Below are 27,896 nucleotides of genomic sequence, written 5' to 3' on the forward strand. Positions count from 1 at the left end.
ATAGAGATAGATCCAAGAGGATGCTTGGCTTGTGACTACGGCGTATGTGCAGACACATAGGTGATTGGCTTTAGATCAAGTGGGAGATTGCTAGTCATAGGTGCCCAGCAAGCCAATCACGTGAGTGATGGCATGTGTGACTTGATACAGAATCTTTTTGCTTATTATATTTTGGCGTATATCACTTTATAATTATTGCATAAATGCATATATATATTGTGATGTCCTTGGATTTGTGCAATGGGAATCAGATCGTGATGAGATCACGATAATGAGATCGATTCACCTTTAAACACATATCCTAAATAATCCCGGTCATAGGTTACTCGAGAGGGACATCGTGATAACCAGATAGACTGGTGTGCTGTATACCCGTCCATATGATGGATGCAGCTGGTCTCATAGCTGCTCGTGTAGGGACACTAGGGATACAGTACAGGTGCTCATTGGAGAATGAGTTCACTGATTGATCCGCTTACGGAATGCTGGATGGTTGATGATGCCTTATTGTTAGACAGCGATTCCGTAGTCCTAGTGGTGTATCTGGTCCTTAGACTTGAGACACCAAGGATGTCCTGTATGAGTGCTCCACTCTTTGATACCAGACTTATAGGTTTGGCTATCCACAGATCTAGTACAGCTGGTCATTGGGAGTGGTAGTCGACCTTACGAGGGCTATTGAGTGTCAATAGAGGATCATCCACTCTCGGCGTCATGAGAGAAATATCCTATGTGTTCTTGCTCAGACAAATCCCTGGCTAGGGTCATTCGGGTTGAGAGAGAAAGAGTTCTCCGGGAGAATCCGATAAGAGCGAGACTTGAGTAGAAACCGTATGGGTCTGACAGCACCATGCTCGATATACGGTCTCTGGGATATTAGATGGATGAGGGACTATAGGTACATGGTAACTGAGGACAGACAGGTCCAATGGATTGGATTCTCCTGTATCGTCTGGGGACTACGGCGTAGTGGCCTAGTACGTCCGTAGTCGATGAGTCAAGTGAATTATTACAGAGATAATAATTCACTTAGTTAGAAGGAGTTCTGACAGGTATGACTCACGGCCAGCTCGATATTGGGCCTAGAGGGTCACACACATATGGTAGGCATTGCGATGAGTAGAGGTTCGGATATGAGATATCCGACGGAGCCCTTGTCTTATTGGATGCAGATCCAATACCCACTAGGGAAGGACCCATTAGGGTTTGACACGGGATCTCTATAAATAGGAGGGATTCACAGCCTCATAGCCTAGAGTCTTTGCTTGCCTTTCCTATTCTCCTCTCCCTCTCCACCTTAGAGTAGGCCTGGAGTTTTGAGGAGCATCGTCGCAACCCTGCTGTGTGGATCACCGCTAGAGAGGAGGACGCTTGACCTCTTTCACCCTCTCCTAAGGATCTGCAAGGAAACAGGGATATACGATCTCCCTAGGTAACACAATCTCTATACGCAGTTTTGTGTTTTGCGGATTTTTGCGCACCAATCTTCGCACGACGACGAACATCTTTTTGGGAATCGGAGATTTTTGTTTTCTTGTTCTTCCGCTGCGCATATGATGTCGCCCCCCATCGATTTCCCAACACATCCATCACTGGTATTGGGTATTTGTCCTTGACGGTGATGCCATTTAAAGCTCGGTAGTCAATGCACATCCGTCAAGTTCTGTCCTTCTTGCGTACAAGTAGCACCGGTGAGGAATAGGGGCTGCAATTTGGTCGAATCACCCCTGTTTCAAGCATCTCCTTTACGATCTTTTCAATTTCATCTTTCTGGAGGTGAGGATATCGGTATGGTCGAGTGTTCGCTGGTGGCTTGCCCGGAAGGATTGGAATTCGATGGTCATGTTGCCGAGAAGGAGGAAGACCGCGCGATTCAGCAAATATGTCGGCAAATTCAGTAAGCAATTGGGCAAGATTTTGATCTTCAAATTCTATTTTCTTCCCCTCTGGTTGCTGCTGGAGGTGCATCAAAAAGGCACCATTTACCTTGTGTAAAACTTTCTCCATTCGTTGGGTCGAAATAGTGGTAACGTTGCTTCCGTGCTTCCCGCGTAGGATGATCTGTTTGCCCTTACAGTAGAATTTCATAACTAATTTAAAAAAGTTCCAAGAGACATCACCTAGTGTAGTCAGCCATTCTATACCAAGCACTGCCTCATAGTCATCGATTGGTAGGAGGAAGAAATCGGTGATAATTTCTTGGTCTTGCAGTAATAGTTTCACCTGCGGGCATCTTTGGTCGCACTTTAGGATTCTACCGTCGGTAACTTTTACATCGAACTTGCTGCAACCTTCAATATGCAGTGCCATCCGAGCAGCAACCTTACTATTCAGGAAGTTATTAGTGCTACCCGTGTCGATGAGAACAGTGATCGGCTGTTGTTTGAGAAGGCCTCCAACTTTCATCGTTTGCGGATTTGAATAGCCGGCTAGTGCGTGTATCGTAATGTCGGTCGGCTGTGGCTCTTCTTCCATATCTTCTTCTTCATGTTCAAGTCTCTCTTCTAGATGTTCAATGACCTCTTCTTCTACTGGTTCAATCATAAGAAGTCTACCTTTTTTACAGCGATGCTCGCGGCTCCACGGCTCGTCGCAATGCCAACATAACCCCTTCGCAGATCGCTCCCGAAGTTCTTCTCTTGTTAACCTTTTCGGTGCAGGGACTTGGTTGATAGTAGGGGAGGCTGAGGGCTTTAGTATTGTAGGTCGTGGAGTGATCCTTGTCCTCCGGGCTTCATGGTTCAATCGCTCCTCTTGAAGTCGTGCGAAAGAGATGGCTGTCATAAGCGTGTATGGTTGTCGCGCCTTAACTTCTCCCCGGATCTCCGGCTTTAAGCCCTCGATAAAAGTCCCCAATAACTGTTTTTCAGACCAATCACGAGTTTGATTAGATAACCTTTCAAACCTGGTTTGGTACTCCTGAATGGTGGAGGTTTGTCGGATCTTTGCTAGTTGTCCGTCAATGTTCTCGTAATAAGTTGGTCCGAAGCGGATCAGTAGTCCTTCTTTGAATTGTCGCCATGAAATGGCTCCATAAGTGTGTTCAAACCAGTCAAACCATTGTATGGCATCCCCTTCAAGATGTATAGCTGTAATTTCCACCATGGATGCATCCGCAGTTTTATGGTACCGAAAATATCGCTCCGCGCGCGAGATCCAACCAATTGGGTCTCCTTCTTCCCATATAGGGAAGTCCACTCTCATGCGCGAATAGTTGGGGTCGGTCATAGAGCCTCCCCTCTCTTGGAAGTCATCTCTTTGGGCATGATGTGATTGGTTAGAGTTCTCTCCTTGATGTAATTTCTTCGGGCTTGGTGGTCGGCCCAAACTGAATTCGGTAAGGAGAGTCTGAATCTTATCCTCCATTCGTGCCTCAAAGGCTTCAAATTTAGCATTGATTGCCTCCTCAGATGCCATAGTATATGACTCCAAATCTGTGATGTTAAGATCTCTCTTTTGTTGACGGGTTAAAGGCATGTATAGGTTTGATAGAAATAAGTGAAAGTTTGCTGCAGAATTGTGTTGTCTTGTAAGAGCAGAATTATCATCGAAGAAACAGCGGTTTCTCGACGAAATCTCCACAAAAAATTTGAGAGATTTGAGGAGAGAGTTGACAGTAATATCTCAGTTTATATGACAGCAAGGATGTCCATCAAGAAAATTTCGGCAGTAACAGCAAGAAAATTGGTGTAAGTTGCGATAGCAGAATTCTCGTCGAAAAATTTCAGCAACTTACGATGAAAATTTGCAGCAATATAGGAACGATTTTTTTTTTTTGGATTTTCGGATAGGGATAAATAAATTACAGCAGCAGTAAGGTAGGAAACCAGAACCTGTTGCAATTCACGGGAAGATCAAAGGATGATCTGCGGTGGTGGAGATGATGGCGGAATTCGGCGACGGTCTTTTAAGCAATTGTGGAAATTGCTTTTGATGGTTGTGGAGGGTTGATGGATGGCTGTGGAAGGGTAGCGAGACACCAAGAACGCTGCTCTGATACCAAGTGTCAGAACCCTTGCAGATTCTAAACTTGGGGTTGATCTCTTTAGGGGATCGGCCTCCTTGGAACTCTATAGGGGTTCCTCCCTCCAAGTTGCTGCTCAAAGGTTGCAGAAAAGATTCATCTATTGCTTAAGAAAAGAGAAGGAATTCATGGCTATTTATAGGGCTTCTAAACCCTAACTCCTAATAGGACTCCTACTTAAGACTCTTACTTCTAACCAACTCCTAATATGACTCATACTCAAGACTCCTATTCCCTTACAACTCCTAATTCTTCTTTAAGAAAAATCCTCATAACAGAATGTCCTTCTCAATTAGGACTCTCCTAGCTAGAGTCCTAACAAATAGTTAACTCAACGCAAGAAGCATAAACACTTCGGGTGCTTGGAAAGTGTGAGCAAAGCAAAAGCTAATAACCAGCTCGATGCATAGAGTACAACCCTCGAGGAGGCAGGCGAAGTCAAGTAACCTTTGCCTTCTCAACTCTTAAGAGAATGGGTGAAATTGAGTACCTCAATTCTTTTATTTATCCAATAGAGAAGCTTTACATAGGTTTAAAAACTCTTCGAAGAAACTTAGTGGAAAATAACAGTTGTCAAATCATCACCAAGGGTGATCGATGCTATCGAGAGTAGACTGTCCACTTTATTTCCTAATAGAATGTTAATTAAAATCGAAAGTGATATGAACCTATTTGGTGGTAATAGTTAAGTGGAAGAGGAATCAATAGACAAATTTTACAAAGGAAAGAGCCTAGAAACTTCAAAGTTTGTGAGATGATGTTCATTAAAGCTCTAACAAGTATCCACCTAATTCAAGTGGCATCAGATGTTTGAGAGATTGACGCATAATAAGGAAGATCTTTTCTATCATTTGAAGGATCCATGAGAATCAATAAAAATCAACATAACTTGGCCAACCCCATACTAGAGCTAGAGTCATTGATGGGTTAAAGCAATTTGGCGGATCAAAGTTAAACTATTCAACAACAGTGATAGAGGGCAATTGAGAGCTAAGAGGTACATTGCAACTAGAGCAAAAGATTGAAAATTCAATCAAGTTGAGTAGATGCAGCATCTGCAAAGGCTTCAACGAGGCATCGAATGAATAAGTGGGGGAGAATATCATAAACGAAGCTGTAAATAAGGTATTAATGCTCGTGTATATCCATATCTTTCAATTTTATTCATTATTTGCACAATATATATATGGCTTATAGTAGGTTTGATAACTCCATTTTGGTTGATTTTTGTGGCTATTTCAGACTTGTAAATACAAGTTATGTGCAGCCATCGTAGAAACAAAACTACCCAGAAACAAATTGTCCATATAGTCATTTTGAGAGTTTCTAGCTTCATAGAGTGGTGCAGAGTGTCAACTAGTATACTATCCAGGAGCTACCTCAATGGTATATAGCTAGATGAGCCTTTGAGGTAGTGTTTAGGGCTAGTTCATTGTCTTATTTGTAAACCACATTAGACTCTTTGTTGTAAACCACATTAGACTTTTTGTTGTATGATCATTCAGAGCTTGTCAAGTCTATGATTATAATTTACATTACCTATAAAGTATCTGTTGAAATGACTACTTATAAATTGCTAGTTAAATGCTTTTCCTAACTCGTCTTCTCTTTTATAGATCCTTAAAGAACCATAGAAAGTTTCAGGAAAACTGGCCCTTTGCGGACTAACACGCAAGAGTGCTACATGACTTAGGCAAAACTAGTTATATCAGTGACATTATGGTGACTTCTCCTCTACGCATGATCGACCCTGTTGCCTCCACCACTACTAGCCTCACCAGCGTCCCTTCATCAGTACGACTATTAATTTCTTAGTGTCGCACCATCGTCAATGATGGAAACATGCTTTGTAATCCAATCAATAGGAAATAATAACATAAATTTGCAAGATAAACTAAACTCTCATTCTTCTTTCTTCTTATATTTCATAGAATCATTATAAATGATAAAATAAAGACTAAGAGAGATTGAGAATAGATCTTGTATAGTGTATAGTCCCTATGAAGACTTATCTATTTATAGACAAGAGCAGTAATTAGGAAAGTTTCTCATCAAGTCCTAAGAAATCCTATGAGAAATTTTTTTATTGACTAATAATCATAATCAAAATCTAATCAAATATATAATATATCTTATATAATTAAATAAAATCATATAATCTAACAAGTGAATAATTTTACTCGAACATAAAAAAAAATTCCCTTTGTGCAACCAAAATAATGTTAGTGCATGAAAGGTTTCTTATAAATGTTCTAGTCATTTTCTCCCTTTAAAAACTTGATTGACTTAGGCATTGGAAGGTGACTTCACATGAGTCAAACATGAGTCAAATATTGTCATGAAATCGTTCTTTCTTCCATGATTACTTATTCATCATGGAAAGTCAAAGTGCCTCAAGATCACCCTGTCTCACTATGTTATGCAGTTGTGAGCTGATTTTTATTATTGATTTATATAAAAAATAAATTTTATTTTGGTTTTTATTTGGATATTAAAAACTCATAATACTAGCTGTTTACTGAATGACGTGCCCTATATTCGTTTTAACCTAGGGATACTTTTTTTCTATATTTGAATGAAAATACCCTCAGAATTTTACTAAAATAACTTGATTATTTATGTTATTCAAAATATCTCGAATTTTAATAATTATTTATTATATATATTTAAAAAAATATAAAATAAAACTTGAGTGCAACATGATCTAATATGATTACTATCATATATATATATATATATATATATATATATATATATATATATATATATATATATATATATATATATATATATATATATATATATATATATATATATATATATATATATATATATATATATATATGATAATTAATTATAAAACTTAAGATTTTTTAATGATATAAGTGTTCAAATCATTCTAGTAAGGGTATTTTCATCTAAATAAAAAATACCTCTAGGTAAAAATGAATAGGTGCTTACTATTTAGAGCCTCTTTCTTATAATTCATGATCTCTTAAAAAAATTATAAAATAATATTTTACTATTCATAGCATCTCAAATTTTGCTTTTATCAGATCCTTTTGTTTTTATTCCCACAACCCTTGCTTTCTTGCGCAATTGTCATCATCACTTGCATGCTCTATTGAGAAATTTATAAAAATTTAGAACACGATATTTTCTAGTTTAATGCAATTGATGTAGAAGACGATGTCTTTTGAACTATTATAAAAGATACATAATAATAAAAATATTAAATCATTATAATAAATATAAAAATTATTTCTTACCTATTCTTTGATATTCAGTTCATCTCATTGCATTATCTATGTTTTTTCTATCATTTTATGTTACCTTTGATGATTTTGGAAAGGAGGGAAAGAAGAAAAAGAAGGAAAAAATAAAAAAAAAAAGATTATAGATAAGGAGTGAAAAGATTTTATTAGAATTAAATTATAAATTAATGATATATATATATATATATCTATTTACATAAAGAAAACTTAGTAATATTCAAAGTTGAGATTGTAAATAATATAAAATATAATTAGTAATTTCCAAATGAATATGAGGGATAAAAAGTCAATAGTAGGGTTTTTTTTCACTAAAATGTCATTTTTATTTGTGGTCTAAAACATTGACTTAAATCATGGAATACTTTCTGATTCCCAATTATTTTGTACTCTCAATCTGATTTCTTTATTGAAAAGAATATGGGTCCCTAATATACACGATACCTTTCATAATACCATAAATACCATTTTAATACAATTTTAGCTCATGTATATAATAAAATATTTTTCATTTTATTTTATGGATACGAAAGGTTCTTAATTCTCAACGGAAACAAAATGAAAATTAGCTCCGTTCCTTTTTCTTATTCTTTAAATTATCAGGAATTAGAAAAACACTTACACGATCCTCATTTTAAAATTTGTCAGCTTAAATCGTAGATTTTTAGGGTACTTAAACCATTATTATTATTATAAACTCAGTCCACCGTGATTTCAAAATTTCGAAAGTTGGTGAGATCTATAGAATTCGAACATCCCTCCCAAAAACCTACACCAAAGCAGCCCATGTGCTGCACCGATCCTGTGATCTGATGCAACTTGGCCAACGCAAGCGGCCGAAGAATATTCCGACTGCCTTCCTTTACGTACCCGTTTCCCGCGACCTCGTCATTGATTGGAAGACTAAGATGAGGCCATCGTGGGACCCGCGGTTGAAGCCATAGTGGCCTCCCAATGACGAGCAAGTATATTGGCCATGTAAGGGCTGGACGTGGGCTCGAATCCCGAGATCCATGGCGCATGAATGCGACGCATGAGTTGGTGAACGGGAGGGTGAGATCACGTGAGGGAAAACGCGTGGGGTTTTGGCTGTGATCGAGCTGGCGACGTCGTGGGTGCGTGGGTAGACGTGTCGGGGAGTAGCGGAATAAAGATAAATTTGACCCAGCGCTGCGTGTGGGTCCCTTCGATATGACCCACTCACATCACACAGCAGACAGCCACAACAAAAAGCCCCAATACAGCGTATAACAGAGCTGGAGAGGGAGAGAGGAGTGGGTTCGGTGTATTGCTCCGGGAGGAGTGGTACCCATGTGTTTGTGTGCGTTGCGATGGCTCTGTACCAGGGAATTACGCGTATAATTACATGATCCCACATTTGTCACTTTCCCTTATTAGAAAGGTCCACTTTGGGTCCCACCCTCCGCCCGCCAATCCCGCCGGATCCCCCGTCTTCCTCCTCATCTGCAGCGTCCCTCCCGTGCTCTCCTACATGGACGGCTTCGATCACATGGTCGCAAAGATCCAAATACCGCCATACATATATACATACACCTCTCTCCTCTACTTCACTTTCCGTATACGATGATGTGGTTACACGGAAGACAGAGAACCAAAGAAAGAAACAAACGTTGGGACATCTACATCTTACATCTACCGTGAGCGCATGTAGCGAACGTGAGGCCTTCGTAGTTGGAGGGACGGCCAAGCGAAAATGAGCTTGCAACCACATGATGCTGAGTGAGGGGAGGTGGGTGTCCAATAAACTACACATCCCCTCTCCCCCCCCCCCCCCCCGCCCCCGCTTCCTCTCTCTCTCTCTCTCTCTCTCTCTCTCTCTCTGGTTAGCCAAAGTACATCATGCTTGCTTGTTAAATTGCACAAAATCTTAGTTTAGGGTGGGGAAGCATGTGTGATGTCGCCTCTGAATAACAATGATGCTCGCCAGGATCATGAAGTTTTATACTCTTTCCTGCACGCACTGGATGCCAAAAGCATGATGCTTAAGGTTCTGCTGCACAGGTAGCACTTCGTGCAGTGTATAGCGACACCTTTGTTCCTCTCTGCTTCCCGGGATGGATATTAAAGCTGCAGTCTTTTCACCGTGAGAAGGAAATGGTTGCTGCTGCTGTGAATATGTTCTTGGCTTGTAAGAAGCAAAAGGAGGAGGTACGTATATGTATGCACACGGAGAAAGAAATCCTGCACAATGCAAGTACATGCTGAGCTTGTTTGGCGGAAGAGTTGACACTGTGATTGCTAGTTGTTAATTCGAAGCCTCAGTCGGTGTCACTGTTTCGTCGCTGCAACCAGGTGTTGCCAATCATATGGACTACGGCTTTCTTATTGTTGTGTTGAAAGGCACGGAGTAGAATGGAAGGAATCGATGCGAGGAGTACAGTTTAAGTCAATTAAAAGAGGGCGGAGGAAGATGAGAGGAGAGGTCATCATTCTGGGAAGAGCAAACCACCATCGGTTGTGCGGTCACTTTACCCTACGGTCCTCTTTCCCTTTTCCTTTCCACTTCACCCTTCTATTCATTCTATATTGTATTGAGGGTGTGTTATTTGTTTGCTCAAAGTCGTCCAGTTTTAGGACCGAATCAATGGTTAATACTTATGAATGAGAAGAGCTGTCGATTTGGCACAGTGGAAAATATTCAAGGGAACAACCACATAACTTGAAGAATAAAAATGTGCCACTGCAATATTAATGCTCTGTCCTCTCACATGGGAGGAGCGAGGAACATGATCCTTTCACATGGATGATCACACCCCCCCGGTTATTATTATTATTATTTATTTAGATTTTTTTTTTGGTTAAGGATCACGTACGTACCCAAAATAAGTCAAGTTAACCTTCTCATCTGAGTTCAAGAGAAATTTAATCTGCATGGTTTGCATCAAATTTGACGTATGTACTCACTAAACGATGGTTAGTGAGTACATTGTTCAATCAACAATACTCATTAAGCATTGTTGATTTGTTCTTCCCGTGTGACACGTAGAGAAAAGAGTCTGCAACTAAGGACTTGTTTGTACGGTCATCCGAAGGGAAGAAGCATATTTACTGCTAAGATGAGAAGGCGTTTTTATATATGTCCGATGTACAAATCTACGACATAAACATTATGTGGTTAAAGATGTTCAACGTTGGCTAGCTTCCCATTTAACCACGTACAACCGACACTGTGCCGTAGGGGAAAAATAAATGCTTTATTACTGTTCCTGCTTGTACTGTTGCGGCAGTGGTATGTCCAAGAGATTTTTGCGAGCAGTATCTTTTCACATCCATCCTGCGTAGTTAATTCCATTACTGTCAGCTAATGATTTCTTGGAATTATACCTTTTTAGCACTTCGTACTTGGAGAAGAAACCCCATATGTTTACTTGGGAATTACCAACATCTGCATTATTCTTAGTTTCATTGTCCTATAGTTTTCTTTATAATGTCTTGCATCTTTCAGCATGCGTACCTTATATTCCATTAAATAACTGGGCATCAAGACGTAACAGCATAAGTCTCACATAACTCAGAATTAATACTTAGATTAAACATCAAGCATACACTTCTGCTCCATGAAGAATCACAGATCTTTTGCAGCAGGAAGCAACGCAAATATGAAGCAACAAAATTAAAGAAGCGGTAGAGTGATTGCTAAGCAAGTCGAGGAAAGTGAAAGGGAGATGGAAGGCTGAGGCAAAACGTCTGGGATTTGACTGTGTCAATGCGACAAATATTTGTAAATGGAGTTGGCGATGTAGCAGTATCAGCATACTAATTTAGCTGGAGAGTTCTGAAAACCTGAGGTGCAGAAACCGGTCATCGGTCCAGCTTAGGCAGCGGTAGCTGTCACGTTTGTGCGTTCCAATTGCACCATGAGAAGAAAAAAATCACACCGACGGAGCTCGCCGACAGTTTTGATTTCAGCTGTAAATGCTTTTTTCTAAAGGGCTCCCGGATTGCAGGCTCGAGTGCATACCCACCCATCTTATTTTACCTTCTTTTTCCTCAATTTTTTTTCCTGTTATTACAGTATACGTAATTTGCAGCTGTTTCTTTGCTTGTTCTCAAGGCAAAGCTCCCAAATCACGAGTCCGGAAGCAGAAGAACAAGAGACAAAAGAAATGAGGGACGGAGAGGGGAATACGAAAACTACTACTACATGAGGGTCAAAACAAGGAGGGGGAGCCGAAGGCTCCGTGGCGTGCGGGCATGGTGGGGCCCGGAGCGTGGGTCCCGCGCACAAGGGGAGAGAGTGAGAGAGAGAGAGGATTCATGGTGAAGCGATTGGTGAAGACAGCTAGCACTGAGAGAGGAAACCTCACCTACCGTGGGTCCGCTGATGCTGCCATGCCAGTAATTAGATTGTATTGCACTAATGTTGTGCGGTGGTGGTGTGTATCCATCACTCCTCCCACGTTCTCTCTATCAGCTCCCTTTTTAGGTGCCCGGCCTTTGCCCCCCCTTTTCTCTTTCTCCTCGTCCCAAGTCTCCCTCCTCAAAATCCCCCTCCCCACTCCCTGCTTTCCTCTCTTCTTACTGTGTGTCTCTGCGTGAGTAGCGGAGCTTGCTGAAATAAGAAGCTACTGGTGTGCTGCTACTGCTTGATCATGGAGTTGGTCCGGTGATTGCTGCTGCAGAATTGAAGCTGTAGAGCAGCTCGTCTGCTCTCCTCTTGCTGCAAAACTTCTTGTTGGTGAGGATTTGTACACAGCTGCAGCACTTGAGCTTCCATTTCTTGTGCTTAGTTCAACCCTGCTCATTTTTCTTTCCCGTTTCGTTGAGTGCTTAGTTGGACACAGACTGCACAGTTGGCTTTAATGCAGAGTACTGGTCCTGTTTCAGTTCATCTCCAACCCTCTGTGCGCACACCAGTTCCTCTATGTTTGTATTAGGAATTTGTACTCTCCGTCCTGGTTCCTCCTGTGAGTTGAACCAATCAAGCGTGTTGCCGTTTGTTGCAGTTAATTGGAGTTAGGAAAGAGAGTCTCAGAATAGAAACAGGGGGTAATCTCTGCAGACAACAATGATCATGGAGGAGATGATGTTTCTCTTTGTTAATTCATCTCCATCCTTCCCCTGTGGCTTCTTCCCTCTTCCAGTCAATTCCTTCACACGGAAACAGTCATCATCGTGTGCACAATCATGTTGACTCAGTCGTGTTTTTTCGGCTGGCTGTCTCGACTTGTATCAAACGTTTGGTCTGATCGTTTCTTCTCGGAAACAGCCCACCTCGTCCGGGAATTCTTCCTCCTCCTCAAAAGACTTGACAGCGAAAATGGCCTGTGGAATTTCCTGAATCGTTCGCCACCATTTTTCCTAGTCGGTCAACTTGTTTCCCAAAGAATCCTTCCGTTTACTTCGTATTCCTCTGTCTTATCACACTTGTCCTTGAATTCTACAGCTGCTCGTAAGTAAACATGGAAACCTACGTGCAAATGCCAAAACATATACATCTTTTATGAGATTTATTATGATTTTTACCGAACCGATAATGATTATTCTCCAATCGCAAGGGGTAACTATTGCCGATTGGTCCAGCTCTTAACTGACGTCGAAGATATCGGGCCATGAAGAGGTAATGACACGTCAAACAAATCACTCGGCGCCACGTCTGTGACGGCCCAGTCTTCATATGTTGACCTTTTCGTTCTTGCCATGGAAGCCTTCCCCATTGGTCTCCTCCTGCCTAACACCCTCTGTGCAGTACACAAGAACATTAACAATGACCAAAAGAACACCTCCTGCGAGTCTGGTGGTTTATTTCGTCTTTCTCTTTCGGATTTTCCGTTGCATTGGATTATTCGTTGTGTTGGCGTGAATCCTTTCTGCCACACGCAGGCTTGCTGATACGCTACGTCGATGTCATGGTGTGTGTGTGCAGGTACGGGAACGGGGCTACCGCGACCACATGGAGGATGTCATGGGAGACCTGTTTGAGCACATTGACGACTTGCTCGACTTCCCCGACGATGTGCTGGGGCTGGTGGAGCCCTGCAACCAGAGCGCGCATCTTTTTCTTCCTGCGGCGACTGTGCCGGCCTCTGCCGACGGGCTTTTAGGCGGCGTCGGAGAAGACTCGCTCGATGGCTCCAGTGGCAGAAGCAACAAGTCTGGTGCTCCTTTCAGCGCTGCGGAGGACAAGCTCGGCCCAGTAAGTTATTCTTTAAGCCCATCATCATGGGTTGATTTGAAGGATTTAGTAGGTAGTAAATGACAAAAACAAAAAGCCAATAATAAGTTTTATAGCACGACTAAAACAATATGTTTGCTGTTAGTTCCGGCAGCACTAATAATTGCAGGCAACTCTTTCAATTCACAAGTCACTTATTAGGAGCCAAAGTTTGGTACTGCATCACTTTTCCAATTTTTGTTTGAACTGAATCTATAACTTCATCAGACTTTTACGCAAGTAAATAAGTAACTCAGTAAAAAAAGAGGAATATACTGAGGAATTGGAATTATCTCTTCCTACGTCATCTCTTCCCTCCTCGGGTATTACTGCTATAATCTTCGAAGAATTAACATTTCTATGCTTATTTTTGGATTGGGCAGTGTGATGAACTTGATGTTCTGCAACTGGAATGGATGTCCAAATTCCTGGACGACTCTGATTCCTTCCCCCTCGACCTTCCAAGCTGCAACGCTGTCACCAACAATGGCAATGACGAAAACAGCGATGCCCAACCCAAAGCCAAAGCTCACTCTTTCTTCCGCACCTCCAGTCCGGTCTCTGTTCTCGAAGATAACACTAGGGGCAGCGGCGGCAGCGACTCCTCCTCGTCCTCTTCCTCCTCGTCATCCTGGACTTCGGCTTCGTACTGCAAGGATGCGAAGGTTCTGCTTCCTCCTATCAGTCCTCCGGAAGCGCCTTCAGTCATGGCCGTCCCCGCCCGCGCGCGCAGCAAGCGCCCGCGACCCGCCGCCTTCTCGCTTCGCCCCCACGTCACCATACCCTACCTCCCGCCGTCCTCCGACGCGGTCACCGAAGTCCACCCACTCTCCGCCGCCGCCAACTCCGACCCTGAGAGCTTCGGCGAGTCATGCCCCCCGCCTCCTCCGCCGAAGAAGAAAAACAGCCAGAAGACTCCGGCCGCCACTGCCGACGGGGACGAGTCGGGCTCGCCTCCGCCAGTGAGGAAGTGCATGCACTGCGAGATACAGAAGACCCCTCAGTGGAGGGCCGGCCCCATGGGGCCCAAGACTCTCTGCAACGCCTGCGGTGTCCGGTACAAGTCCGGGCGGCTTTTCCCGGAGTACCGCCCCGCCGCCAGCCCCACCTTCCTCCCATCAATCCACTCCAATTCCCACAAGAAGGTGGTGGAGATGCGTATCAAGGCGAGCCAGAAGGTCGCCCCCGCCGGCGCCGCCATGTCTTCCTCCTCCGACGGCTGTGATCTCCTCGAGTACATCCGTCGGCGGGAGTGAAACGAAGACGACATACTTAGCTGCTGCAGTTCTTCTTTCCCCTTGATTTAGAAGTGTAGTCATCCCGGTTTCTGATTTCTCTTGCTTTATTATTATTATTATTATTATTTTTAGTATTATTCCTGTATTCCCCTTAAATTTTGTACAGAGGAGGGAAGCGAAAGAGAAGACGCTTTTAGAGGAGGGATAGGCAGAGCACCACAGGTAGGAGGTAGCCGAGAAAACAAAGACAGAGGAGGAAGAGAGACAACTAGCTATTATAGTTAGCAGCGAGGAGAAGGGGAGGGGAGATTAGAAGGGGCTACCGAAGGGGAACACTAGTTTGATCGCTGGAGCTTGGTGTATTAAATTCTTTTTGCAGTTGAAGATTGATTGATGGTGATTACTAGGAAGATTTATAAATATATATAAATATATTTGATTTACATCGACAATTTTCTCTTGTCATTTCACCATGCCGTGTAGAGAGCAATTTAAAGTCAACGAGTGTGTTGACTTTTCAGCCCTGAGCAGCAGTAATTTGTGACACGTATAACTTGACCCATGCAGTTGCTGTTTTACCCCCCCCATTGTTGTTGCACCCATGGGATTAGGCAGCACATGTGAATGGACAGAGAAAGGTGAGGTGACGGCACAACTGTCGGTTGGGTCCCACCCTCAATGACCGAAGGATTTGTATGTAAAAAACTGGGGATCTTCTCTAATGGTAATTTTCTATCGGAGTCCTCCAAAACTTGCATCTCAATCGTAGTTATCCACTGTTAATGAGACCGAACTATGATTTGATGGGTTCACCCACCACTTCATGATGCAATTTGGTGCTTGCAATAATATTTGATGAGTAATAGTTGGCTATGATTTTGACAAGGATCGAAGCGATCATTATTGCATTCATTCATTCAGTGTTCCCCTGCTGCCAATTCAGCGTGGCAGCAACTTCTGCATCGCCATGTCTTTCCTGCTTCCCGTGTATACTTTGTTTGTAACCAACCCTATTTAACTACTTTCATCTTAAGATAATTATGTTTACATGTAATTAGTTTTGTATGTTTCTTCGTATTCTTTCCCATATCTCAATACATACCCTCATTTAAGTACAATAAGTTTAAGTAGCTGATGACCTTTAGTAAATACTTTGTTTGTAACCCTATTTAACTACTTTCATCTTAAGATAATTATGTTTACATGTAATTAGTTTTGTATGCATCTTCCTATTCTTTCCCATATCTCAATACATACCCTCATTTCAGTACAGTAAGCTTAAGTAGCTGATGATTTTTGGTAAATTTCATTGATTATTTAACTTATACGAAAATGAATTAAGTATTTCAAATTTAATTTGATATGTTATCCATCAAGTGTTCAAACTTGTTAAGATTTCTTTGGTTGTTTGAATTAGGGCTCAACCTCATGGTAAATTTTGACAGGAACCATATGTTAGGGATAGAAGATTATGACATTGTTAATCGATGCTTAGACTATTGACATAAACATCGATAAAGACACATACTATCACATTATCTTATACATATTATTTTTCACTCAAAAGATCATTTAAGTGTGAAGGATTGGAGGATCACATATAAGTACAATCCTTTTTCAAATAATAATAACAAGGTATTACTAATCCTTTATTAAACTAAATAGAAGAAGAAAAAATTAAGATGAAAAAGAAAAACTTTATTAAACTTTTAATCAATTAAAAAATATTGAGAAATTGAGAAATCATCTTGGATAGTATTTACCAAATTATTCTCCAAATACTGAAGTCGATTTATATTCTTTTTGTTGAGCAATGCATCAAGAGTGATCCAAATATCTGAAATTGATTTACAATGAATAATGTATTCTAAGAGATCATGAGAAATAGATCTATTTAATACAAACTCAGCCTTTGCATTTGAAGGTCTCCATCTCTTCATGACGTCTCCATCTGTAACATCTGGTGGTGTTGTTGCATTGTCACTAACTGCATCCTATAGATCTTCCCCTATGAGATAAGACTCCAACAAGTTTTCTAATTAGTCTAATTGAGAAGGTCAATCCTAAATCCACCAACTTGACTATAATATTCCATAGTAAAAAAAAAAATCTTCTTCATCAAGGAGATCTTAAAAACATATATTATCACCCTTGTGAGTCTGATACAATGTGAAGAAAGGAAGAATCATACGCAAGTGCAACTCTTTTTCAAATAACAGTAATAAAGTATTACTATCCCAAGATCAAACTAAATAGGAGAAGAAGAAACTAGAATAGAAAAGAAAAATATTATTGAACTTCTCAAAAATAAAAACATTTACGGATCTCGAATAACTCTTAGACTTGACTTAAATACCTAATACTTGAATTAATCTATATGGAGATGCTACCTATTTATAGATAAGAGTACATAATCTTTACAACTCTATCTAATCTTATTTGAAGTCTTATAAGATATATTTTAAACTAAGAATTTTTTATCCTTAAAATTTTATCTAATCTCATTTAAAGTATAAAATATTAATTTATGATCTTCCAAAATATACTCCAAACTTCTTAACACAAAGATGTAAACAACAAAAGAGATTACTCAATTTTGCCATTAAACCTTGTCAATCAAATTGGAAGATCCCCCGTAGCACCAACTATTCATCATCACATTTGGGAGGATCCAAGTATACAAAGTTGGAAGTTGACTTGCAAACTAACGATGGAGTCCTGCTTTCATTTGCCACTAACATCTTTTAATTTTCATGCAAACACACAAACATCTTGTAATTTTTGCATGATGACATCATCAACCCCATTACGATATCTATGACGACCGAGAACAACGTACCATAACTCAACTATTATCAAACAGTGTGTAAATTAATGCTTTAGTATGGTGGCCTCCTTTTTATACATTGAATCCAATCGAAGCAATCCGTGATCCAACCACCATTATTTAGATTATGACATTAGTGCTTCCTCAACGTAAACCTTTGACAAATACAAAATGAACAATTGGAGTATACTAAAGAGTAAAAGGTCAACGCTAATAAACTAACCATCAAATTTTCTTACTTGAGACACAAAATCTGTCTTAATCAAGTCATGCAAATCTTCTTCTCTGAGAAAAAAAAATTCACCTTAATCATCCAGAATCAATCTTACCACAAATCTAAGTGCTTGTGATGAGAAACGAAAGCAATCATTTGATCTACGTTATTACTCATTAGTTGTTGTTGTTGCTCTTACCATGACTGTCAAAATCAAATTATGCTTCTCAACAAATTCAAAAAAATATATGATAACTAGGAAAAGAAAATGTAATTTCCATCAATGGATTGACAATATGTAGTGATCTTGAACCACTCCAAATACTATATCATGCAATCTACAATAATCATTGATATAATTATTTTAATAGTGTTTGATTATGACACTAACTCGGTAAAACTTAGGCTCTATGGGGCTAAGATATTAGTCCAATGTGATGTTAGCTTACTTCTCTCTCTCTATACAGCATTCTACCTCCTGTCTTTTTTATCCTTAGTCCTTTGAGTTAGTTATGTACTTATGTGATCCAATCTATTGTTTTAATGGAGGAAGAGAAAGGAAAGCATTAGGATAGAAGAATCTCTCTCTCTCTCTCTCTCTCTCTCTCGCTCTCTCTCTCTCTCTTCTTTTTCCATCTGACTATTTCTCTTCCTAGTTTCTATCTCACTCTATTCTCTTCAATCTATTTTTTTGTCTCAGGTTTAATGTTCAATATGAATCAAGTCTCAAATTGTATAGCAGATAAGGTTCCTTGGCATCCAAGTGGACAAGAAGATGGAAAGAGCAGTTCAAATGCAAGAGGAGATGCTGCGGGAAGTAATCATTCAGAAAAGAGGTCAACTAAAGGGAGAAAAAATTGCATTTGTATTATGATTTGACTGACATTGGGAAAGGAGGTCGCACGGTTGACTGCTCTACTGGAAACAGACCAGGAGCAGGATTAACATAAATCTTAGACATACATATTGGTTACTACATGTGACTTCATTGAGTTCAATGGAAGTCCATTGTAACTTTAGTCAATAAGGTGGTTCCTGTGACATCCACTACTGGCAACGAAACTGGTTATTCTAACTCAATCTTTTAATCTCTGCTGTTGTTGACTAGAATGCGGATGTCTAAGGGTAAGACAAAGTGGAAAGAGATTTTTCCTCCTTGTGCTCTGTTTGGAGCTCATACTGAACCATAGAGGTTGCTAAGATAAGGAGCTGTCTCAGAGCACAAAATGGTGAATGTTATGTATCATGGAAGGTGCCAGGGGATCATAGAGCAACAAGAACTAAAGAATGCAGTTTTCAATTATCTCTGTTAACAGATGAAAAGGTTTCTGCTTAGCATCCATTATAACATAGGGATAGGCTGCTTGGAAGATTCCTAGACAGTGACAGTAACGAAAACTAGCCACTTTCATTTGAGGTCTTCCAACAAGAACTGGAAGGAAAACGTAATAGCCCCATGCAGTAACCGGAGCTGAAGACCACAAGGCTGCTTGCCATCGTTTTACGATGGCTGATAAGCTTTTATTTTTGCGGTTTATACAATTAGATCCCCTCGTAAACAAACCAAAAAATTGTAATAACAAGTAGATCGAATAGCTTTAGAATGCCTAAACAAATTTATGGTTCAGAACTTTGTGCAGTTCCTGGGCAAACCAGTGCTATGATCGACCGCCACGTTCTCCAACTCGTTGCAGCTGATCACATCCTGCCTAAGCTTTGCACCCGCAGCTTTCAAACCTTTCAAAGAGACCGCCTGGTTGAACAGGTTGAGCGCCGGGAGCCTGGAAGCCGGAGGCATCTTCCCCGAAGGCAGGAGCTTGGTGAAGTCATCCCTCATCAATGGCACCTCGAAGTCTTCTTTTTTATGCTTCACCACATTGTCTTTGGCGCTGATATGCGCACCGGGCTCCATGTGGTTGGTGGAGAAGCTTGCTTGGTTGGGGAAGTTGGGGTATAGACTGACGTACCCTCTCAGGTACATCATGTCGATGAGGAACTTCTTCCATGAGGCCTGCCACCCGTTGGTTCTCGACTTTGGGATTTGCACCGGGTTCTGCTTGGCGTCCTCGGTGAATCTGGCGTTCATGTAGGCGTAGAACTCTCGCCACTGCCTGGGGAAGAACACGGCACCCCAGCTGCAGGGGAGCTGATGGAGGTACGGTGTGTTGGGATGGATGTTCTTGAAGAACTCGGTGGCGTTCCATTTTGGCCTTTCCTTCACCACCTCGACAAGACGAGGCGTGTACAGAGAGATGGACGAGAGCTCCGGGAGGGAGACTTGGGGGTCATAGTGGTAGGCTAAGAGTGCATATTTGATCCAGAGGTAGTAGTAGGGGGAGACCTCGATGTCGTCTTCTAGGAGGAGGCCGAACTCGTCATCGGACGAGGGGTACCAGCTCTCGCTCACTGCTCGGATCAGCCCGCCCTGGATGATTCGACGCCGGATGAACTTTGGCCCTTGTGCCCATTGGAAGGATCCCACAACCTTGAGGGTCTCCTCATCAACCTTGCTGTCCATGTTGAAGCTGAGACGCACCTCATCACCAAGATAATATGCATTCTGCAGTGATCTGAGGAGTCTCTGTAGAGAGGCGGCACGGTTTTGGGTGACGATGTTCACCGTGATCTGCATCCGATTCCAATCTGCAAGGCACAAGAACTCAATGATACTTAATCCTGCCATGGATGTAAGAGACTTGCTAACTTAGTTGTTTCTCTGGAGATAAAAAGTGATCTTGGAGGGAGTAGGATGACGAAGGTTCTTACTCGGTAGTGCTGTCGGTCGTAGATCAGCCATCCATAGAACCTTTGGCACAGTGGTCCTCTGTAGAAGAACCAGAGCTGTACCGTTTGCGTTGCCTTCGGCCGCCATTTTCAGCGCGTTCTTCACATTTTGATCGACATCATCGACTGCGATCAGCAAACTCGGGTTGTGGATCTTGAGAATCCCCTTCAAGCTCGAGTACACTGCCTGTACTACTGGAACCTCCGAGTTGGACACCCCTGAAATGGCTCCGACTTCCAGATCGAAGATCTTGAACCTCCTCTCCTTGCAGACATTCTTTGGCCACCTGAGAACACTAACGGCTGCTTCGCAGGAGCAGAACCTTCCACCCGACACGACGATGTAGGCTTTCTTCCCTACGGTCGTGCGGAACTTCTCGAGCAGAGGAGCCAAGGTTTTCACTTCACCGAGGGAGTGGGCATAGAAGAGAGCATCAATTTTCTGAGGGTGCATGGCAGCCCATTGGGTGACATAACCGGTGGACAAGGCACGCCACCACTGGTCGTCCCGGACTTGGACAACGTCCTTGAAGATGACGGTGGTCTCGGAAACGTATGCAAGTCGGTGCTCACTGTCTCCCCATGTCTCCTTGTCATTTGGATCCACAGGTAGCACATATGATCCTGCATTCCTGTACTTTTGGAGCTGGTAACTGCGCAAAGGTACATATTATGAGAAAGCACTCATTAGAATTTGGATAGAGAATGCACTGTGTCCATATGTGATAAGCACAAGTCCTCACCTGAGATGCAAGTCTTCACCGGTCATAAAAGTGAACGGTGTCTCCACAAACAATGTCTTGACGAGATCTGCAGATAGAAACCATGAACTCGACAAGAAATCAACCTGCACAATGCTTTCCACGGTGATATCATAAGCAGGATCGGGTAAGTACAGGCCTGCTTCCTTCGACCGGAACTTCCTGTAACTTGGAAACGTGAAGTCCTTTTGCCTAAAGGGCAAGATCCTTCCGATGCTACCCAGAACTGAGTTCTTGTACTTCTCTGTCCCTCCGACATGGGACAGTATCTCCAGCATCTTCTTCCCAGGAATCATGTCATCGTCAACAATGTACACGAAGTCTGCTTCCGTCTGCAGGGCCATCTGAAATCGTCCGTAGTACTTGAAATCATAGCTCGAACCGATGAAGCTGATCCTGGAATTGTTGTAGCTCTCCACAATCCTTTTCAGCGAGAGCTCGTTTGGGCTGCCAAAGGAGAGTACCCAGACATGGTGAAACGGCAGTGTCTGGTTCAGCAACGAATCAAGCTGCGCGCAGAGCGTCTTCCTCTTGAAATGGTTCAGGATCACGGTGATCTTTGGGACGTTAGGGCCATTGGGGCTCCACTTGGACTTCATCCTCATAAGCTCCGCGAGTGTCTCAACCCCCGAGCTCGTCTTCTGGAAGGCCAACACTTCGTCGTACATCTCCCTCTTCAGCTTGATCATCAGTGCATCATCCGATTTCTTCTGCGAGAAATCGATCTTCTCGTACTCACAGACCTCGGCGGGAGAGCTGATGGCGGGGATTTCCTGGAAGCTCGTCAGCGGATTCGGCTGTATGATGAGGTGCTTCCAGTGCTGGGCGATCCGAGTGGCCCAAGAGAAGTCGGCTTTGCTGCGCAGGTCGACGGAGGGGCTCATATAGTAGAGGAGGAAGGTGGCGTACATGGCGAAGGCAAACTGAAGGAAGGTGAGCGTAGCAACAAGGCGAGAAGATGCAATCTTAGGAGCCCTCATTTTGGTGGAAGATTTGCCAACGACATAGTCGCTGAGCATCCCTTCCAAGAAGTCGCCACTTCTCACGGTTGGAGCACGGACGAAGCCCATCATACAAACTCGAGAGCAGTGGGAGAGAGATCTGCCAGGAAGGCTCCGTTTAGTCAACCATGGGTTGGCAATATCGAAATGCGTAGAATTAGTAACTATTAATTAGCGTATATGAATTCTTGGTCAAAAGATGGGTACACCTATACATACGTATGCATACATTTATACTTCACGATAACGGAATTATTATGTGCATAATGAGCGAGCATGCTACACTCGTAAATCCATGCTCGGTCTTTTCCTTTATAAGAGCATGTTTAAGGTTATTACGGTCAAACCAACCATTTTAATATTCCCTCGATATTTCCAATAAATACTATAAAATTTCGGAAAATATTAAGCACCTTTTAGGCAATAAACCATGCGAAAAATGAAACGTTACATAGAGAAACATTCCAAGTCACGAAGAAAGAAATCAAAACGTCAATAGTGCTTTTGACGCAGAATCCACATAAGGAGAGAAATCAATGACGAATTAGTACAAAATCTGCTAGTTAATTTCCATCTGAAGAAATGAACAATGATGACTAAAAAAAGAAGATATTTGATTTTTTTAATAAAAAAAAATATTTAATAAAAGATTTTAGGAGAGAAATCAATAAACCAGGAAAACGCCTGAAAGAGAAACTTTACAGAGATACAGGATTAGCAATGAGCTCAAGAAGTTGTGGGGAAGAGTCAGACGCTTCTTTGGATAGATTAGGAGCATGCAAGTCAACCATTGGTGTTTATTTGGATCTCTCGCTTCTCAAGATTCTTGTATCAAACAACTAGAATCCAGAATCATACATGACGAAAAGGAAACTGGAAGGGGGAAGAAGAGTAAATAAACATACAATGGAGAACGCTACCGCAAAAGAACCTCACTGAGACTACGGTGGATGCCTCCAGAATGGGGACGAACTTGACTTGAGAAAGCTTGTCCAAAAACCCAGAGACTAAACCTGAGGAGCACAAGATACTGTGAGCCAGAGGGAAAGGTTATATATAGGCCTGAGATGATATGTGGTCACGCACATGGACGCGGTGGTGGTTTCTTCTTCTTCCTTTTTCCCTTGAGAGAATAATATAAGGAACTATAAGTTCCAAGGATACTGACACCAGAGGTGGTTCACATGACTTGAACAGAGAGGCCTGAGGCGTTACCGTCACTTCTCATACATTTGCCCACCCCCGACACCATTAAAAAGCCGGTTTTGGAGCCGCGGAGTAGGGGATGCCCAACCATTGACAAATTGCCACCCCTCTCCCTCTGTTTACTCTTACAGCTCTCATGCATTGAATGATGCCCTCTCTCTCTCTCTCTCTCTCTCTCTCATATGTTTTTGTCTTTAATCAAAGTCTTCTCTTCTGCTTCTCATACTTTATAGTCTTTCTTTGTCCATGCACTATCGACGGGCACCTTAATTTCGCATTGGAATTAGAGAGATGCATGCTGTTCAAGATATCACTAGTTCCTTTGACCAATATGAGATTGCAAGCACCAATTGTCGAGAAATTTTCTTTCATGGGGTGCATAACGATAGCTAGAATGTAATCGGAAATGCATCGAAAACAAGTCCTTCACATCACTCAAGAATAAAATAAACAGATTTTTACAGAAAAAGCCGGAATAAATGGCTTCAGGTGGTGCCAAAAACCAGCAGGAGAAGACTCTTCAGTCTCACTAAATCCTCAAATCCCGAGCTGTCCTGAATAAATTTTATTTCCTCGCAGCGCGAATCCACACGAATCAAAGAACACATAGTTTACGAACTCCTAGGAGAATCGGCAATGTCAAATTCTCAAAACATGGAAAAAGAGTAGAAGCTTCAGTCGCGTCGTACCTTAAAAAAGTGAGGATGGAAGGCGGAGAAGGAAGCGAAGACCACAAGGCCACCGCCGTTGATGGATCTGAGCGCCCTTAGTTTCTGCTGCAAAGATTTATGACTCAATGTAGGTGGAGGCTAACGATCACATATACAAAGAAAATTGATGGGATCATTGACTTCCGGAATGTAATCTGCAGACACAAGTGCAATAAAGAAAGGGTCTGCACATCTCCTCTCCCTATTGCCTTCTGCCAAACACCGCAAGTGGAGGGAGAGCGGAAGAGAGAGAGAGAGAGAGATTTGGTGTGCAGATTCTGGCAGTCTTAACAAGACTTGCAAATGAGGTTTTAGATCGTATCGTAGTTCTTCTTGAACGCAGTCAAATGATAATGTAGGTGTGTTCCCACCGAGCGGCAGACATGCACGCACACCGAGTTACGTGTTGTGTTAGTCAATGCCTGTAAAGTAATAGGAATACCTATTTGAATTTTTTTTTGTAGATGAATTGATTTCCGTTGAAGTTGAGATCTGAATACATATCACAAAGTCGAAATATAAAGAGTGAGATATTGGAGGTGGAGCATTAATGATGGTTAGTTCGAAGCTCTAAAATGTTCCCATGTCATAGGAGACCTCTAAAATTTCCCATATTAAAAAGTTTGCTCCTTTGTTGCAGTCTAAACTTCAACCCTTTGGCAGCTCGTAAACCAATTAATTGAAGCACCATAAACGCGACTCCATGGCATCGGCAGAATGGAATCGTCTTAGATTAGGTGGTGTGGTGGAGACGAGTCTCTCAAATTCCACTATTATATACCTACTAATAACACTACCCCTAAACGCATTTATCTCGTTTCTAATCAGCACGACAGTTGTTACACATGGTATATCCCCATCAAGTGCTCGATTATAGAGAAAAGACAAGGCAAAGAGTCATCGGCAACAGCTGATAGGTTCCTATTTCTTTTTGTCATGCAAATGTGACAAAAGGAGTCATCAATTAAGTTCCAATCCTTAATTCTTTAAGTGCAGGCAAATACTGTTATGTCTACATCGATGCTACGTCATTTGTGTATACGCAGGCTTTGATGTTGACGTGACATGCATGTGGATTGCCACGTTAGCGCTTGGTGTATAAATGTATCATTGCCAAAGAGGCACGCTGTAAGATTCGACTTCCTTCCCACGTACGTATGCATAAATGTAAAGCTCTTGAAGCGCGAGCATATCTCTCATGGAACGCGGAAACCAGCTATTTTGGCGTTCTTATAAATGTGGTATCCCTGTTCTGAGAAGGTAGGTATTATTAATCTACGTGCCAGAACACTCACATAATCCTGCACTATTTGCTATCTATAATTATTTCAGTCTGACAACTTGAGTGATCATATCGTGGAAAATGAAACCCAGGGCATGCTTTTATCATTGTTCATGAGGAGTACAGGTTGCAAGTCGTCTTCTGATTTCTGGTCGCATAAAATTGGTTTGACTTTTCAAGTACTCAGATCTCTCTCTCTCTCTCTCTTCAGGGGATTAACAAGTCTGAAGTTTGAACATGTAACATACATATGCCAGAATCTGCAACACTGCTCATTCACAAGATCTTTTTTCTCGTAAAATGCATCTGATGCAGGGTGGAGAATAACTGGATGAGATCCAAGTGATATGCCAATGTTCAGAACGATGGAAGGGTCAACTCCTGGCCCAAGGTGGTGCGCAAGGGAGGTGTGAGCATATAGCTCCTGTTCCAAGCAAGTGTCTTGTGCAACTCGTGAAGGCCTTGAACAATGGCCGCCACGTGCATCTCTTCTTCCACATGCGAAGTTAGGCTGCTGGATTTGTCCCAAAGCCGAGCGGGTCCAGCTCTGGTGATGGGTGCAGTCGTCCGCTTTCGCTGATTTCCTTCGAGTCATGGATCAGTGGAATGGTACCTAAAGCATGAAGGACCGTTAGGCACGGCAATTTGGTAGGAGAAGCACCTGCAGTGAGCGTGGGATTCCCACTATGTCCATGCTCATGTCAGACTCGTTTCGTTTTAGAGTAGTCTTCTGCCTCTACAAGTCTTGTCAGAGATAAATTCCATGTTTGCTCGGTCAAATATTAAACTATATTAATGATTTGCACTGTTTTCTTTTTGGGCTTCTTCCGTTATTTTCTTAAAACTTAAATCTCCTTTTCTTTATTACTATCCCCACTTAAGGCTCATTATTTAATAATAATAATAATAACGTTAAGTGGGAATAATGAGATAAGGGGACATTTTCAAAGTTCCTGCCATTTCTCAATGCGTTTATCATTTCAAAGGGGATTTCTCAAGAAAAATTTAAATCAGAAACAATAGTTATCAGCCAAGAAGTGCAAAACTAGTGTTTAACTTAATACACAGATTGTTTGAGAAAATATTTACTCTCATGATTCTATGCACGGTTAGTGAGTAGGAACAAGCCCGCTTTAACATTTCAATGTCATAAATATCAACTCAATATAAATTATTAAAATAATAATTTATCAATTCAATATTATATTTTGTGAGCTAAGTCTATTAAACCGATCGAGATCAATTACTATTTACTTGAAAGTCTTATTTTTCATCTCAAAATTTAGCATTAAGAAATTTATTTGGAAGGGCGATATTCATGTAGGTCAACAATTATATGGACACTAAGCTTTTCGTTCAACCATGTTGCACATTTTACTTGAATTGGGTTGGATTGATCAAAACATCACTGATATTCATCAAATCATAAAATTAAAATAATAATACAAAATTAGAAAACTACACGAGGTGCAAAAGAATAGGTTTTTATTGTATCGATCGAATTATATTGATGTTTTATGTTGTTTTTAATAAACAAGGCCCCAAATACTAATCATACAATACTTTTAAAAACAGAGTTACAAGAACAAAAATGACAAACGTCATGTAACCTATTACATTGGTGCGTACACATCTAATAAAATTACGAAAGTGACATAGTAAATATAATAGAAAAAAATATAAAATTGTCAAAAACTTTCTCAAGGGCTAGTAAGTGCTATATTTTGTAAAGCGTAAGAAGAACGAGTTCAAATATTTAGTGTTAAAAATAAAAAAAGTTTTGATATCATATTAAAAAAATCATAGAGTATTGAAGAGAATAGATAATTTTTTTTAAAATTAAAAACTTTTATTAAATATGAAAACTTGCAATCTCTCCTCTCATGAATTTCTAAGGTTATGTTGAATTCATCTCATCTCTCAAATTATGTGCATAAGGCATTGCATAAATCCTTTATTTATAGAGGAGTAAATTCAAGAATTTAACTTTAATTATGACATGAACTCGTATGACTTTCCAACTAAATTTTTTTTCTAATTATAAATTCTAATTTAATATTTAATAATATAATTTAATACTTGGCGAAGAGGATGTCATCAATGGTCTTGAGTTCGTCACATTTGAATTGAGTCTTACAAGAGGTAGCACACGGAGAAAAGCGACATCGTTTTCTAGTGTTGCTAAGTAGTCATTCGTAGTTCGGCCCGGTTCAACCCAGGCGAGCCGAACCGCCAGCCCCAAGCGCGGGCGGCCAGACCGGCTCAGCGCTAGCACAAGCCGAGCATATGCGTCCCCGTAGCAGTGCGGTCCAATTCTATCGGGCCGGGCCTGATGAGATCCAGCCCAGGCAGGTAGACGCGGGCTATTCTGCAAAATCCGGGGATTTGTAATCTGTTTTTTT

The 27,896-nt window shown here is 41.4% G+C and overlaps 2 protein-coding genes across 6 annotated transcripts; one reads left to right on the plus strand and one right to left on the minus strand.

The window, feature by feature from the left end:
- Positions 1–11,725: 11,725 nt before the first annotated feature.
- On the plus strand, positions 11,726–15,161 carry LOC103970419 (GATA transcription factor 4). Of its 2 annotated transcripts, XM_018822543.2 has the most exons (4): positions 11,726–11,995; positions 12,841–13,054; positions 13,184–13,453; positions 13,855–15,161. In XM_018822543.2, the coding sequence occupies exons 2-4, from the start codon at positions 12,935–12,937 to the stop codon at positions 14,725–14,727; spliced, it is 1,263 nt and encodes a 420-aa protein (XP_018678088.1). In that variant the 5' UTR covers positions 11,726–11,995; positions 12,841–12,934; the 3' UTR covers positions 14,728–15,161. The 2 variants fall into 2 exon arrangements, with proteins under 2 accessions (XP_018678088.1, XP_009382468.1); XM_009384193.3 differs by lacking the exon at positions 12,841–13,054 and having other exon boundaries at positions 11,729–11,995.
- Positions 15,162–19,222: 4,061 nt separating this feature from the next.
- Positions 19,223–24,347, minus strand: LOC135597227 (uncharacterized). 4 transcript variants are annotated; one of them, XM_065089925.1, is made up of 5 exons: positions 24,192–24,316; positions 23,233–24,123; positions 21,278–22,396; positions 20,517–21,187; positions 19,223–20,393 (listed from the first exon to the last, which is right to left on the minus strand). In XM_065089925.1, the coding sequence occupies exons 3-5, from the start codon at positions 22,366–22,368 to the stop codon at positions 19,375–19,377; spliced, it is 2,781 nt and encodes a 926-aa protein (XP_064945997.1). In that variant the 5' UTR covers positions 22,369–22,396; positions 23,233–24,123; positions 24,192–24,316; the 3' UTR covers positions 19,223–19,374. The 4 variants fall into 4 exon arrangements, with proteins under 4 accessions (XP_064945997.1, XP_064945979.1, XP_064945972.1 ...); XM_065089907.1 differs by having other exon boundaries at positions 23,217–24,123; XM_065089900.1 differs by having other exon boundaries at positions 23,202–24,123.
- Between the last annotated feature and the right edge of the window lie 3,549 nt (positions 24,348–27,896).

This window comes from Musa acuminata, chromosome BXJ1-2 (genome assembly GCF_036884655.1).
Source record: "Musa acuminata AAA Group cultivar baxijiao chromosome BXJ1-2, Cavendish_Baxijiao_AAA, whole genome shotgun sequence".
In the NCBI taxonomy this organism is placed as follows: domain Eukaryota; kingdom Viridiplantae; phylum Streptophyta; class Magnoliopsida; order Zingiberales; family Musaceae; genus Musa; species Musa acuminata.